Genomic DNA, 16,558 nt, shown 5'->3' with positions numbered 1-16,558 from the left:
GTGTCAGCCATCTCTTCAGTGTGTCTGGTTTCATGAGGGTGTGGTTAGTAAGGTCCTTCTGCATTCATGGGTCTAGCACTGAAACACAGCTGAAGTCCAGATGTGATCTCTAACTTGACCCAAATGGTTTCTGTGGTCCACAGACCTGAGGCTGTGTTCTCAAGACTGTTTGGTGCTGACCAGACTCTGATGATTAAGGAAGGGCAAGGATGGTTAAATGTGTAAAGGTGAAGGGATAAGAAGGAAAGGGGGCAAGGTGGTCACTGTACCATTAGACTGGACAAGGCCACTCTGAAACAAGAAGACAGAAAGGAGCTCTGGCCAAGTTGCATAATTCATTAGAGAGTCGTCCCTATACACCAAGGTTGTGGGTTTGATGTCCAGTCAGGGCCCATATAAGAATCAACCATTGAAGCCTGACCAGGTGGTAGCACAGAGGATAGAGCATCAACCTGGGACAATGAGGACTCAGGTTCCAAACCCCAAGGTTGCAGGCTTGAGGGGGTTCACGGGCTTGAGTGCAGAGTCACTGGCTTGAGCGTGAAATCATAGACGTGACCCCATAGTCACTGGCTTGAAGCACAAGGTTGCTGGCATGAGCCCAAGGTTGCTGGTTTGAGCAAGAGGTCACTGACTGAGCTAGATTCCCCTGGTCAAGGCACCTATGCGAAAGCAATCAATGAACAACCAAGGTGCTGCTGCTGTAAGTTGATGCTTCTCATCCCTCTCCCTTCCTGTCTGCCTCTCTAGCTAAAAAAAAAAAAGAACGAATAAAGAAAGAATAATCAACCACTAAATGCATAAATGAGTGGAACAGCAAATCAATGTTTCTCTTTCACTCTCTTCTCTCCTATCTCTCTATTAATTAAATTTTTTATTGATTTTAGAGAGAGGAGTGAGAGAGAGAGAGAGAGAGAGAGAGAGAGAGAGAAGGTGGAGGTAGACAGGAGCAGGAAGCATCAACTTGTAGTACTTGCTTTTTGGATGTGCCTTGACAAGGCAAGTCTGGGGTTATGAACTGGTGACCTCAGTGTCCAGGTCACTGCTTTATCTACTGTGCCACTGCAAGTCAGGCAAATTTTTAAAAAATTTTAAAAAAGACATGCCGTGAACCAGCGTGGCTCCTAATAATGGTTCAGAATTAAGGAAACACTTATCAAAACAAAAACGATAGGACCCAGGAGGACTCTTCAACATGCCTGGCAGTATCTGAGTGCCCCATAGCCCCAGTTTGCTTTATTATATAGCCATGTGCAAATCAAGGACCTTGATATAAAATTGCACATCCAAGGCTAAGACAGGAATTCTCCCAAGGCAAGAACAGGATACATTAGTGAAATCTACCAACATCTGAAACAAACAAAGAGTCAGAGGAAGGGCATGTATATTGCTTCCAGCAACCCAAGGAAGCAAGTGGAGTGGGTGCAAATACTCAGCATCACAGCCAAATACGGAGATGGAGAGGGGAGAACTCAGCCCTGTGCTAAGCCTCGAATCTACAATGGCTTTTTGCCATTTACGGTCCACAACATACTCCCTTTTTCTTTTTTATTTTTAATTTGTGTGCTGAGATTTGCACTCATCTGATTTCTTAGTTTCCCAGATTATAATTTGGAGGCAGACTGAAAAAATACAGAACAAACACAAAATTAGTATAGCCAATACTAACAAGATACCCAAATATTCTAAACCATTACAGTGATTAAAGCCTTTAAGCAAACTCTTGGCCAATACAACAAGAATCCATAAAAGAGTAGTGTCCTTAACATGTTCACCAAGTCCAAGTTGGTACCAACACCATTCCAAATTTCCGCAAATGCAACCCAACCCCAGTTCAGTCCATCAAAAGCTGTCACAGGAGCAGGAGTCCAGGAAACACATCCAGGAGAAGTCCACATGGCACTGGAATTGCTGTCACACTTCTACACTCTGCAGCTAGTGTCAAAGTCCCAATGACCGCTGCTTCTAGCTGGTGATGACCCAGGTAGACTGGAAAAGCCATCCGCAGCACGCATGAAGATGGAGCTTCCGTTTTCTCTAAACTGGAAAGATGAACCCAGGGGGCCTTATACTGGAGCTCTACAGCCATGGGGTGGTAAGGAGAACCTTGGGATACACTAAGCTGGGTGGCAGAGGTAAATTTGTAAGTTGGAAAAAAGGAAAAAAAGAGCTCTAAATTAGGAGTAGGTCCTAGCCTAAAATATGGATAGGGCATTGAGGCAGGAGGAATAAAGGAAACACCATATATTAAACAAAGCAGCAGAAAATAGGACTATCAACACCCACAACAGAGATCTTCGAGGGAAGAATAAAAAACCTGAATATTCAGGCAAGACATAGTTAAATGGCCCTTGTGTAAATGAGATCAGTTTACCTGCTACTTGGAAGAAATACCCTAGGCTCGTCCACAGTGTCATAGATGGGGCCAATGGCCCTGGGCACCTTCAGCCTTCAGTGGCAAAGCCCAGCATTCTGGGCAAGGTTAGGTCACAGGTGGCTGGAACAGGGCTGGAAGAGACTGAACCCTCCCTTAGAGGAGCGAGGGGGAATCCTACCTTCCAGTGTCCCTTCTTCCTCACAGCAAAGGCATGTAAGCCTGGCAGGCTTTGGCTTAAATGACCATCCTTTCCACTATTGAAGCAGGGCCCTGATGGAGTCCTATGAGGCACCATTGGGGAATTGGAACCTTTTGAGGGTGTATCCCAAGAGCTAGTATTTCACCTGATCTCTTTTGGGCTTTTTCTGCCTCTTGGTACCTTAAAAGCCATGCTCAGAAGATCTCGCTGAGGGGTTTGAGGATCCCCATCCACCTATATAAACCTTTTCAGTATATCTGGAGCTATTTGGAAAAAGACAAAACAGTGTTATTAGCTGGATCAAATAAAAGAGAATAGAAGTTTGCAGGAGAAAAGGATTTGGTGTCTCCTGTTCAACATTCAAAAGAAAATTTTTTTAAAAGGTAAGGTAGATTTGCAGGAATTCCAGTATATAACTTCCCCTTTTATATTTTTAAAATTGACCTTAAATATTTGCTGGGAACACTTTAATAATACCTTGACTTTAAAGATTGTAAGAAATACCCGTAATTCGAAAGGTTTGACAAAATACAGTAAATGCTTTTTTTTTTTTTTGTATTTTTCTGAAGCTGGAAACGGGGAGAGACAGTCAGACAGACTCCCGCAGGCGCCCGACCGGGATCCACGCGGCACACCCACCAGGGGGCGATGCTCTGCCCCTCCAGGGCGTTGCTCTGCCGTGACCAGAGCCACTCTAGCGCCTGGGGCAGAGGCCAAGGAGCCATCCCCAGCACCCGGGCCATCTTCGCTCCAATGGAGCCTTGGCTGCGGGAGGGGAAGAAAGAGACAGAGAGGAAGGAGGGGGGGGTGGAGAAGCAAATGGGCTCTTCTCCTATGTGCCCTGGCCGGGAATTGAACCCGGGTCCCCTGCACGCCAGGCCGACGCTCTACCGCTGAGCCAACCGGCCAGGGCCAGCAGTAAATGCTTTTGCTACATATGCAGGAACATTGTCAGTTTTAATCACAGCAAGAAGTCCAATAATAAAAAATACATACAATGAGCTATATAACATGCTTAGCAGCCTCTCCTGTCCTAGCAGAGGCTACCATAAATCCAGAATAAGTATCCACTGTAACATGGACAAAGGACTGTTTGCCAAATGAAGGTATATGAATAACATGCATTTGCCAAAGTTGTCCTGGTAGGAGTCCTTGAGGGTTAACTCCAAATGAAGGGACAGATTGTAGTATAGGACACCTTGGACAGGATTTAACAATCTGTCATTCCGCTTTCCGAGAAAGTTGAAACTTTACACACGGCTGCAGCATTCTGGTGATGAATAGTATGAGACTGAATTGCTCGATCTGTCATGGTTGCTCCAAATAATTTTCTTTTGGGTAGCTTGATCAACAAGGGCATTTCCTTGTGCTCCAGGGAGCATGGAGTGAGCTCACATATGTCCTATAAAACATGGAGCTCTATGTTGACGTACAGGTCTTTGAAGAAGGAGAAACTGCTGAAATAGTTCATCAGCAGTTGTCCCTAAGACAGCAGTCTCTATAGTGGAAACAACCATAAGTAAATATTTGCTGTCTGTATACAGATTAAAGGAGGAAGGAATATGGCAAATGCTGAAAAGCCATGATCATGGCATGTAATTCTAGTCTTTGAGCTGATTTCAAGGCAAATTATTTTAGTATAAATTTGTCCATCGATTTTAAGCCTGCTATTCCTGAGCTAGACCCATCAGTAAAGACTGTAGGTGCTTCAGAAATGGGCTCATTAACAATTGTCTTAGGAAATACAAATGTAGTCATTAATGAAAATTGAACTATTTTATCAGCTGGGTAGTGAGAATCAATTTGGCCTCTAAAATTTGTAAAAGCAATTTGCCATTTAGTGGAAGTTTCCCAGAGCCATGGTGGTTGATCCTTTGAAAAAGGAACAACAATAATTTGAGGCTCAAAACCTATAAGCTGTAAGAGTCGCCTACACCCCTTGATAATCAAGGAGGCGACAAGGTCAAGATACAAAGATAAAACTTTTTTAGAAGTAACAGCCAAATGAATCTATTCAGTAGGACCTGAAACTTGCCACAATAGTCCCGTTGGAGTGTAACTTGAAGGACAAATTAGTAAGGCAATTGATTCTTCAGGATTTATGCATTTTAGTTGTGCTTGTTGCAAGGCTTTTTCTACAAGCTTTAAAGCTTGTTGTCCCGCAGCTGTAAGTAGCCGAGCAGAAGTTGGTTTAGCCGAGCCTCTAAGAATATCAAAAAGTGGTTTCAGTTCCCCAGTAGTTAATTTCAAGGAAGGTCTAAGCCAGTTAATGTCTCCTAACAGTTTCTGGAAATTATTTAAAGTTTGCAAATAATCTGTCCTGATTTCTATTTTCTGTGGACAAATTTGTTGTCCCTCAACAATTTGTGCTAAATAAGAAAAAGGTAAAGATTGCTGTACTTTTTTAGGAGCTATATAAAGTCCTGATTCTTTCAAAGAATATTCTAGTTGTTGCAAAATGATCAACACAGTGTCTTTATCTGGATGAGTGATAAGAATATTATCCATATAATGAATTATGTGCACCTTAGGGTACTGCCTTCATACTGGAGAGATAGCTTGAGAAACGTATTTTTGGCACAAGGTAGGACTGTTAGCCATACCTTGAGGAAAACTCTCCACTGGTATTGCTCCATTGGAGCCTAGAAATTAAATGAAGGAACACTGAATGCAAAACACTTGCAATCATGCAGGTTTAAAGGAATAGTAAAAAAGCAATCCTTCAAGTCAATAATTACAAGGTGAAAATTCCATGGAATGGCAGCAGGAGAAGGGAGTCTAGCTGGAGAGGACCCATAATTTCCAGTCTTATTTATTGCTCTCAAATCTTGTAATAGTCTCCAGGTTCCTGATTTCTTTTTAATGACAAATATAGGCATATTCCACAGACTATTGGACGGTTCGATGTGCCCAAGCTGTAGCTGCTCTTGTACCAATTGAGCAGCTCTCCTAAGTTTCTCCTGAGAAAGGGGCCAGTGGTCTATCCACAAAGGATTATCTGATTTCCAAGTAATTGGGCCTGCACAATGCATTACTGGGGTAGCTGGAGCTACCAAGGCCCCTATGCTAAATTTTGATATCCTAATCCACACCTTCTGGTATTGAGTGCCACTTCTATGGGGGTGAGAATTCCTTGCTGTTCTTTCCCTAGTCCCTTAGTGGGCAAAAATTCCTGATCAAGCATTTGAGTGCTGACTAAATTATTAGGACTGACAAGTAATGCTCCCATATTTTTCAAAACATCTCTACCCCACAAATTAACTGGCAATCCAGGGAGCACATAAGGCTGAAAAAATCCAGAATGACCTTCTTAATCTTCCCAGAACTTTGTTGAGGGGATTTACTCTGCCCTATACCTTGTAATTCTGTGGCTGCTGCATGAGTTGGCCAGGAAGAAGGCCAATGTGGCTTAGCAATAACAGATATATCAGCTCCAGTATCTAAAAGTCCTTTAAATTTACAGCCTTGTATTGTTAGTTCCATTTCAGGGCGTTCCTGACCTTTTTTTTTTTTTTTAATTTTTCTGAAGCTGGAAATGGGGAGAGACAGTCAGACAGACTCCCGCATGCGCCCGACTGGGACCCACCCAGCACGCCCACCAGGGGCGTCGCTCTGCCGCAACCAGAGCCACTCTAGCGCCTAGGGCAGCGGCCAAGGAGCCATCCCCAGCGCCCGGGCCATCTTTGCTCCAATGGAGCCTTGGCTGTGGGAGGGGAAGAGAGAGACAGAGAGGAAGGAGGGGGGGTGGAGAAGCAAATGGGTGCTTCTCCTATGTACCCTGGCCAGGAATTGAACCCGGGTCCCCTGCATGCCAGGCCGACGCTCTACCGCTGAGCCAACCGACCAGGGCTATTTTTTTTTAATCAATTGGAAAAATCAGAGGAGCCAAATCACCCATTTTCTTGGGGCCCTTTTGCAGGACGTGGCCTGAGAAGCAGAATTAGCGTCTTTATACTAGTCTTCTAACTGCCTAAATTAGCCGTGAGACAAATTCCTGAAATGACTTATTAGGACCCTGCTAATTTTGCTCAATTCCTTTGTTTGGCCTGAGATAACCTTACACATAACAATACAATTTACATACAAAATACACAAGTATAGCATGTAACTTTGACTAATCCTAATATTTAAATTGCGATTTGGCTCCTAACTCTGAACATACCTCATAATGCACTAACCAAATCAGTAAGTCTTAAGGATCGACATTCTATTCTATTTAAATTTAAATGAGTGCTCCTTACAAGTTCTAAAAACATTTTATTTTTTATAAATATTAGAGATAGCATTTCCAATTTTTGCATGCAAAAAAACTTAATTCAGGCCTTAAAAACAGATACATTTTAAACAACATTAAACAAAGTCTAAACAGAGACAAGAATTAGACAAACCCAACAAACCAGAGAGAAACCCAGGATTTCAGAGCACATTCAGATTAGAAAGATGCCTGCCAGATATTAGTCAGGGCATTTTCAGACAGAGGGACTGAAGGATGTGACTAAACAAAATCTCCCTGAGAAAATTTGCTCTTGGCAGCTGCTGGGATATTTTCTATAGTCAGATCCAACACAGGTCCCCTGCCTCAACCTCCAGGCAAAGAACAAGAAAGAAACAAAATGATAGTTCAGAAGACCACAGTCAAAACATTAAAGAAAATCAGACCATGACAGGAAAAGCTGCAATCTTCCTAATACCTGAGTCTCTTTTCCATTCTCAAGAAAGTCCAACTTCCACAGCAAATAATTACCCCCGGAGAGACAAGCACAAGCAATCGCCTTCCAGCCATTTGGGGGAAGAGCCTTTGCACTAATAGTATCTAATAAACCAAGTGAAAAGGGGGCAGTAGGCCCACACTGAACACAAGCAAGTTTAAGCTCTTTCAGAGTTCTAAAAGGTACAGGTTCATGTTCTTGCACTAGTCTCCCTGTATCATCCTGTCTTTCTACAACAGGAAAATGGGTAAAGCCATCTATTGTTTCCCCTATATTTCGAGCCTGGTCTATAGATTGTTGGAGAGGGGATTTCCCAGATTTTGAGCTATAGACTCCGGAATCAGCCAGATAAGGGAACAGAGGAGCAGAGGGTTGAATGTAGGAAGGAGCTGAGGGCAGCGAAGGCCCCACGGCTAAGGCAGCCATAGCCATGGATTTTTTATCCCCCCTGTCATCCTCAGACTCCCAAGTTATCCTTTTATTCACATCCCTCTGTTTCCAGCTCACCCTGATACTCTTCAGACAACGATTTGTCTTCATACGGAATCATTTCTACATAAAGGACCCTTATTTTTTACCCTATCTGTCCCATAATCTTTTACTCCTGACTACACTTTCCTCACAAACTTTCTTTACTCACTGTGTGCACTTCACTTGGGGAGTTTCGTCACCTTCCTTCAGTTTTAGTTTCCTCGTACTCATACTCAAGTCTTCTGTTTGGGAGCCACTTGCCGCGGACTAGCGCGGCTCCTAATAAAGGTGCGGAATTAAGAAAACACACTTATCAAAACAAAAACGATAGGACCGAGAGGGCTCTTCAACATGCCTGGCAGTATCCTGGTGCCCCATAGCCCCAGTTCTCTTTATTATATAGCCATATGCAAATCAAGGACCTTGATACAAAGTTGCACATCTAAGGCTAAGACAAGAACTCTCCCAAGGCAAAAACAGGATACATTAGTGATATCTACCAACATCTGAAACAAACAAAAAGTCAGAGGAAGGGCATGTATATTGCTTCCAGCAACCCAAAGAAGCAAATAGAATGGGTGCAAACACTCAGCATCAAAGCCAAATATGGAGATGGAGGGGGGAGAACTCAACCTTTTGCTAAACCTCGAATCTACAATGGCTTTTTGCCATCTACAGTCCACAACAAAGACAGAAAAGAGAAAGTGTTATATTAAAGAAATGGCCTTTCTGTCTAGTTAAGTGACCTTTATTATATTTTTGACATAAATGGCCAATTTTTTTTCTTTTTTCTTTTACTGAGAGATAGAGAGGGAGGAACAGACAGTGACAGACTGGCTGAAAAGGAGAGAGATGTAAACTATCAATTCTTCATTGCAGCTCCTTAGTTGTTCATCGATTGCTTTCCCATATGTGCCCTGACTGGGGGGCTACAGCACAGTGAGTGACCCCTTGCTCAAGCCTGATACCTTGGACTTGAGCCAGCAACCATGGGGTCATGCCTATGATCCCACACTCAAGTTGGCAACCCTGTGCTCAAGCTGGTGAGCCTGCACTAAAGCCTGAGTAGCCCCCACTGAAGCTGGCAGCCTCAGAGTTTCAAAACTTGAGTCTTCAGCATCACACTCCATCCAGGAGAAGCAAGACCCTCTAGAAAACACTCTAGATGAAAATTGGTTAAGAAAAAATCATTTGTAGATTCCAGTTCCTCTGAGTCCTCGTCGTCCCTGGTGGGCATGCCGGGTGGATCCCGGTCGGGCACATGTGGGAGTCTCTCTGACTGTCTCTCCCCGTTTCCAGCTTCAGAAAAATACAAAAAAAATTATTTGTAGATTCCAGTTCCTCTGAGTCCTCTAAGAAGGCTATGGCCTAGTTGTATGGGGTGAACTTTGGATAGGCCTGGATTTAAGCTTTAAACTGAGAGTGAATTTAGCACTGGACCTTTGGACAAATCTTACAAATTATCTGAGCTCTTGAATGCTAATGTGTAAGGTGAAGATACGTGCATGTACTCTTTTATTTTTTTTTTAATTTTATTTATTTATTTATTTATTTATTTACAGAGACAGAGAGAGAGTCAGAGAGAGGGATAGACAGGGACAGACAGACAGGAACAGAGAGATGAGAAGCATCATTTAGTTTTTTGTTGCACATTGCGACACCTTAGTTGTTCATTGATTGCTTTCTCATATGTGCCTTGACCGGGAGCCTTCAGCAGACGAAGTAACTCTTGCTGGAGCCAGCGACCTTGGGTCCAAGCTGGTGGGCTTTTGCTCAAGCCAGATGAACCTGCACTCAAGCTGGTGACCTCGGGGTCTCGAACCTGGGTCCTTCCGCACCACAGTCCGAGGCTATCCACTGTGCCACCACCTGGTCAGGCTGCATGTACTCTTTGACAGTATTCAGTTCAATTTATTTGTGTATGTATTTATTTTTTAGGTAAGACGAGGGGAGATAGTGAGGTTGACTCACATATGCACTCTTAACAGGATCTACTCGGCAACCCCAATTCTCAAGTACTGAGCTGGTTTTTAGCACCTCAGGATGATGTGCTCTTAGCTAACCGAGCCATCCTCAGTGCCCAAGGCTACTGTTCAAACCAATTGAGCCACTGGCTGCAGGAAAGGAAGAAGGAGAGAAGGTGGAGAGGGAGGGGTGGAGAAGGAGATGGTTGCTTCTTCTATATACCCTGATGGGAATCAAACCCGGGACATACACTGGCCAAAGCTCTATTCACTGAGCAACTGGCTAGGGCTTAAGTTCAATGTAAAATAACTGACACATACACGTTGTCCAATAAAAACATTTCTGATAATAGTAACCATATGCTGCTGGTGTTGTATACCAGGCCTTTCCTCAATACCTTACATATACTGTGCCCTTAATAAATATTTTATGAATAACTAAAATTTGAGAAGTTACACCTCATAATGAGAAGATCTAGAAACTAAAATTGAATTGGCCATCTGTAGTCAGTGTAGAGGCTTACTAATATAGGGGCTGTCTGAGCCAATAGTTGACAAAGGAAAATACCAGAGTGTATAGAAGGACAGGTGATAATTTGATGGAAGGAGTTTGTGTGTTTTCTGACAAAATAGGGACTAACACTCCAGACTCCACCAAACTCACTCTTCTCCAACTTAGAACTCAGGAGAAAGGAGACTGAAGTAAAGATGGATAGCTTACAAGAAAGAAAAGGCCATGTGCACCAAGAGATCAGCGAGCCCCAGGACAATGACTACCTCTGTAAGTGACCCTAACAAAGCATGCTAACTCTTCATACAATAATGTCATCTAATCATTTGGCCCTTACAGCATTCAGTTCCCCTATGGACCCACATTACAGAAGTGAGGCTTAATGATGTGAGTGCCTGGGCTCTCTCTGAAGCTCTATATGTCCAGAAACATGCACTACACCTTCCCTAATCCCTGTTGCTCTCACCCCCAGATTGTGAGAATTGTCAGAACTACTTCATTGACAGTTGTGACGTGCATGGGCCCCCTACATTTGTAAAAGACAGCGCAGTGGATAAGGGGCATCCAAACCACGCAGCCCTCACTCTGCCCCCTGGGTTGAGAATCAGAGCATCAGGCATCCCTGAAGCTGGTCTTGGAGTGTGGAATGAGGCATCTGCTCTGCCAGTGGGTCTGCACTTTGGCCCTTATGAGGGCCAGATCACAGAAGATGAAGAGGCAGGCAACAATGGATACTCCTGGCAGGTGAGAAGTATTTACCTCTTCCTCTGTCTTGTGGCTTCCCACATCCCTCCCATGGCATGGTGGGACCTGCCCTTCTACATGCTAGGACATGGATGGAGAAAATATGGTAGACTTTGCAGACCAGAGAACTCCTGTTGAGAATCACAGGTTAAGTGGGAGCAAAATGGTACAAACACAAAGGAATGCCTCCTCCCAGCCCTGAGTGGACAGGTCAACTCAGATGTGACGAGTAAGGAAAATATCTTGTGGTCACGAGTGGCAGTGCATGCAAGCTGAAAGAGCTTTGTTGACAGTAGAGTAAAATAATTTTATTAACTCATCATCCTAAAAAAGCCTTTATTTTTTCTTCCTGAAATGCAGATCACCAAAGGGAGAAACTGCAATGAGTATGTGGATGGGAAGGATGAATCCTGGGCCAACTGGATGAGGTAAGGCCAAGAAGTTTCTGGGAGTCAAAAAAACACTCATCCCTCTCAGGCCCATACATCTTTCCTTCTCATCATGCCTCCCTCAGTGGTATCCCTCAATCCTCTGTTCCTCTTTTTTCTCCATTCAGTGCTCTTTTAAAGCAAGAAGTATACAGAGGAAAAAAGAAGATAAAAATATAGCTTATGTCCTCAAAATATAAATCTCTATGCTAGACAAAATTTAGGCACTGAAAAAAATTTTGAGGGCTTTGGATTACACTTTAATTGATCTAATGAACATTATCTAAGCAAGCCCTAACTATAGTATTCCATGTTAGAGGAAGGTATTCATTACTTAAACAGATCATATAACCCATCTTCTTATGAAGAACTAATTGCAGACATGATGAAACAATACATTTTAGAAATGTTTAACTATAATTTTCCTATTTTTTTGAGAAGTGCAGAGTCCCAGAATACCTCTACCATGGATAGCCTACACCTCTGAGGGCAGCAAATTATCCCAGCCTCATTTCTAACTAGAGCTGAGTTCTGAACCCCACAGATCAATGATCATTGGCCACTTCCCTGAGGGGCTCTTTTATCAGAGGCTACAGAATGTGAATAAGCTATTATTGTTCTTTATGAATTTGCTAAGACAAAGAGACCTCCAAGTCCTGGCCAGTTGGCTCAGCGGTAGAGCACTGTCCCGGCCATGGAAGTCCAGGGTTTAACTCCCACCCAGGGCACAGAAAAGCGCTCATCTGCTTCTCTGCCCTTCCCCCTCTCCTTTATCTCTATCTCTCTCTTCCCCTCCCACAGCCAAGGCTCCACTGGAGCAAAGTTGGCCCCAGCACTGAGGACGGCTTCATGGCCTCTGCCTCAGGTACTAGAATGGAGCAACACTCCAGATGGGCTGAGCATCACCCCTTGGTGGGCATGCCAGGTGGATCCCGGTCAGGTGCATGTGGAAATCTGTCTGCCTCCCTGCTTCTCACTTCAGTGGGCAGGGGGAGACCTCCAGGTTTTTATGGAAACCTGGGTGAGGCATCAAATGCTATCTAAATAAAATGTGAGAATAGAGAAAGGCCTCTCAAGAAAAGATGTACTTCGCCTGACCAGGCAGTGGCACAGTGGATAAAGCATCAGACTGGGATGCCGAGGACCCAGGTTTGAGACCCTGAGGTAGCCAGCTTGAGCGCAGGCTCATCTGGCTTGAGCAAAAAGCTCACCAGCTTGGACCCAAGGTCGCTGGCTCAAGCAAGGAATTACCCAGTCTGCTGAAGGCCTGCAGTCAAGGCACATATGAGAATGAAATCAATGAACAACTAAGGTGTCTCAATGAAAAACTGATGATTGATGCTTCTCATCTCTCTCCATTCCTGTCTGGCTGTCCCTATCTATCCCTCTCTCTGACTCTCTCTCTCTCTCTCTCTCTCTCTCTGTCCCTGTAAAAAAAATTTTAAAGAAGAAAAAATGGACTTGGGCTGAGTATTGAATGATGTGAACTAATCTAAACAGAGCCCAACATCAAGTAGCAAGTTCTGTGATATAAAACAGAACCTGAGTTAGTTTGGAAAAGCTAGAGGTCAGCGGGTTTTATGGCCAATCAAAGTGGAGGTTACATCTGGAATTGGCTTTGGAAAATGGTATTAGGCAGGATGAGCCCCATAAGTAGGACCTGGAGATAGAAAGTCATTTGACATTGTAAAAGGGTGAGACATTGAACAAAAGGTTCTCCAGGATCACTGTGGGAGTGGGTGACATCAGAACCTGAGTGTCAGAGCTGGACATGGATCTGAGAGGCAGTAGGAGCTCATCGCCTGTGGGTTTCTTTTCTTTCACCTGCCTCAATCCCAGGTATGTGAACTATGCCCGGAATGATGAAGAGCAGAACCTGGTGGCCTTTCAGTATCGCAGGCAGATTTTCTACCGAACCTGCCGGGTCATCAGGCCAGACTGTGAGCTGCTGGTCGGGTACAGTGACGTGTGTGGCCAGAAGCTGGGCATCAAGTGCGGCAGCAAGTGGAAAAGAGAGCTTGCAGCAGCTAGAGGTGGGCACAACATTCTTCAAAATGAAAATAAAGAGAGAACTCACCTTAGACATTTTCATGGTACACTCTAAAGTCAGTAAGATTTTGAATCAGATGCTTCAGAAATTAAGGATTCATTTCATATGCCTTTGATTCTTAGAAAAAAATATTTTTATTTTTTATTTTTTATTTAATTTTTTTAAGTGAGAGGAGAAGGGAGAGACAGATTCCTTCATGTGCCTTGACCAGGATCCACACAGCAACCCCAGTCTGAGGTCCATGCTCAGACTAGTTGAGCTATCCTCAACACCTGAGGTCAACACTTGAACCAACTGAGCTATCAAGCTGATGATCAAACCAATTGAGCCACTGGCTGTGGGAGGGAAAAAGAGAGAGAGCAGAGGAAGAGGAAGGGGAAGATAAGCAGATCGTCGCTTTTCATGTGTGTCCTGACTGGGGATCAAACCTGGGACATCCACATACCAGGCCAACACTCTATTCACTGGGAAAACTGGCCAGGGCCTGTTTTCTAAGTTCCACCGCTGTCTAGCATAAAGGGTAAGAGCAGAGGTTGGAGAGATGTGCAGCAGCCTGGAAATTCAGTGGTGTGATCCACGCTGAGATGCATGGGACCTTCCTGAGTGAGGTGGGATGGTGGTGCTGTTCTAGACTACAGGGTGGCTTATTCTCTAAGATTTGCTTTGTTATTTTTTGAAAAATACACTTCAGTGAGTAATCCTCTCAGAGATTACTTCATCTCCAAGTGAGAGAAGATTATGGATTAGCTGGAGAGGGATAGGAGTAGGAGTCAAGTATGTCAGAAGTATGGTTGGGGGATCTGGCTGGTTAGCTCAGTCACTTAAGCACCAACTTGAAATACCAAGGTTGAGCCTGGGTCAGGGCACATACAAGAAATGGCCAGTGACTGCATGCCTAGGTAGAAAAATGAATAAATGCCTCTCTCTCTCTCTCTCTCTCTCTCTCTCTCTTTCTTCTTCTTCTTCTTCTTCTTCTTCTTCTTCTTTTCTCTCCTCTTCGTCTTCCTATTTTTCCTCTCCATCCTCCTCCTCCTCTCTTTGCCTCTCTAAAAATCAATCAATTTTTTAACAAGTATGATTGAGGAAATATTTTGAAACAAGACTTTACATTGTATATGAAATGGGCTGACACTGAATAAAATCAAGTATGAATATTTGATGTGAGCTTTGAGGAAGGACATATTTTCAGTTTATCATCTGTGGGAAACTATGAGGAAAGCAATTTCTAGTTGGGGCCAGTGGTCTTTCTAAATAACTGTTTTAAAAGCTACATGTATATAGGATAGGTCAGTATTGTTCCACCCATACAAGGGGTGAAACAGCCCCTGAAGCTACTTGAAAGTCTCTCATCTGGTAATGCATACGAAGGACCCTTGATATGGGCTTTCTGGATTTCTAAAGAAGATACAGTACATAAAAATGAAAAGAGAAAACAGACTAAAGAAACACTTAGTGAGAGACAGAGATTACACTGTCAACCACATAAGAATGACTGATGGGACAGGTCTTAATAGCACACAAAACATATGACTCAGGCAGCCTTGTCAACATCTGTCCTGACCAAAATTTTCTCTTTCAGCAGAACTACAGCCAGAGATACACCCATGTCCCTCCTGCTCTCTGGCATTCTCCAGTCAGAAATTCCTCAGCCAACATGTGGGACTCAATCATCCCTCTCAAATTCTCCCAGGAACATCTGCAAGAAAACACCTCCAATCAGAGGATCCCTGCCCAGAGGATCCAAATCAGCAGCAGCAACATACTGATACACACAGCTGGATGATACACACAAAGGATGACAAAGCTGAAGGTCAAAAAGTCAAAGGAAAGTCCAAACATTTGCTTAAAAGGACCAGTCCAAGAAGGATTTCAAGGGCCTTTTTTAAAACTCCCAAAGGACACTTGGGAAGCTCTAGTGAGCAAGAGAGAGTGCTGCAGGAAGCACCCAGCAGAGGCCAGAAAGTGAATTCAGTGGACACAGAAAAACTGTCTATGAGAGTAGGAATTTCAAGAATTGTATCTGTAAAGTATAGAGAGTGTGGGCAAGGCTTTGATGATGGGTCACATCTCCTCAGACAGCAGAGGACACACTCAGGGGAGAAGCCCTATGTTTGCAGGGAGTGTGAGCGAGGCTTCAAACGAAAGTCATATCTCCTTATACACCAGAGTATACACTCAGGGGAGAAACCCTATGTTTGCAGGGAGTGTGAGCGAGGCTTCAAACGAAAGTCATATCTCCTTATACACCAGAGTACACACTCAGGGGTGAAGCCCTATGTTTGCAGGGAGTGTGAGCGAGGCTTCAAACGAAAGTCATGTCTCCTCATACACCAGAGGACACACTCAGGAGAGAAGCCCTATGTTTGCAAGGAGTGTAAGCAAGGCTTTTCACAGAAAGCAACTCTCCTCAGACACCAAAAAACACACTCAGGGGAGAAGCCCTATGCTTGCAGGGAGTGTGAGCGAGGCTTCACACAGAAGACATATCTCCTAATACACCAGAGGACACACTCAGGGGAGAAGCCCTATGTTTGCAGGGAGTGTAAGCGAGGATTTTCAATGAAGTTAACTCTCCTCAGACACCAGAGGACACACTCAGGGGAGAAGCCCTATGTTTGCAGGGAGTGTGAGCGAGGCTTTTCACTGCAGTCAACTCTCCTCATACACCAGAGGACACACTCAGGGGAGAAGCCCTATGTTTGCAGGGAGTGTGAGCGAGGCTTCACACAGAAGTCAACTCTCCTCACACATCAGAGGACACACTCAAGGGAGAAGCCCTATATTTGCAGGGAGTGTGAGCAAGGCTTTACACAGAAGTCAACTCTCACCTGACCAGGCAGTGGTGCAGTGGATAGAGTGTCAGACTGGGATGAGGGCTCATCTGGCTTGAGGAAAAAGCTCACCATCTTGGACCGAATGTCGTTGGCTCGAGTAAGGGGTTACTCGGTCTGCTGAAGGCCCGCGGTCAAGGCACATGAGGAAGCAATCAATGAACTAAAGTGTCGCAACAAAAACCTGATGATTGATGCTTCTCATCTCTCTGAGTTCCTGTCTGTCTCTATCTATCCCTCTATCTGACTCTCTGTCCCTGTAAAAAAGAAAAAA

At 44.1% G+C, this 16,558-nt stretch overlaps 1 protein-coding gene and 1 long non-coding RNA gene across 2 annotated transcripts in view; one reads left to right on the top strand and one right to left on the bottom strand.

The window, feature by feature from the left end:
• The window catches only part of LOC136327351 (uncharacterized), a 187,353-nt gene that overhangs the window by 8,158 nt on the left and 162,637 nt on the right, over positions 1–16,558 (bottom strand). The gene's annotated exons all lie outside the window — the stretch shown is intronic.
• LOC136327349 (histone-lysine N-methyltransferase PRDM9-like) overlaps positions 1–16,558 on the top strand; it is a 32,952-nt gene that overhangs the window by 5,357 nt on the left and 11,037 nt on the right. Inside the window, exons 4-7 of the mRNA XM_066264506.1 lie at positions 10,400–10,501; positions 10,704–10,975; positions 11,336–11,403; positions 13,243–13,436. Coding sequence (XP_066120603.1) covers positions 10,400–10,501; positions 10,704–10,975; positions 11,336–11,403; positions 13,243–13,436 — 636 coding nt within the window. The remainder of the gene's footprint in view (positions 1–10,399; positions 10,502–10,703; positions 10,976–11,335; positions 11,404–13,242; positions 13,437–16,558) is intronic.

This window comes from Saccopteryx bilineata, chromosome 2 (assembly GCF_036850765.1).
Source record: "Saccopteryx bilineata isolate mSacBil1 chromosome 2, mSacBil1_pri_phased_curated, whole genome shotgun sequence".
Lineage (NCBI taxonomy): Eukaryota > Metazoa > Chordata > Mammalia > Chiroptera > Emballonuridae > Saccopteryx > Saccopteryx bilineata.
Note: the sequence above shows the minus strand (reverse complement) of the source record. Positions and strands in the feature narration are given on the sequence as shown.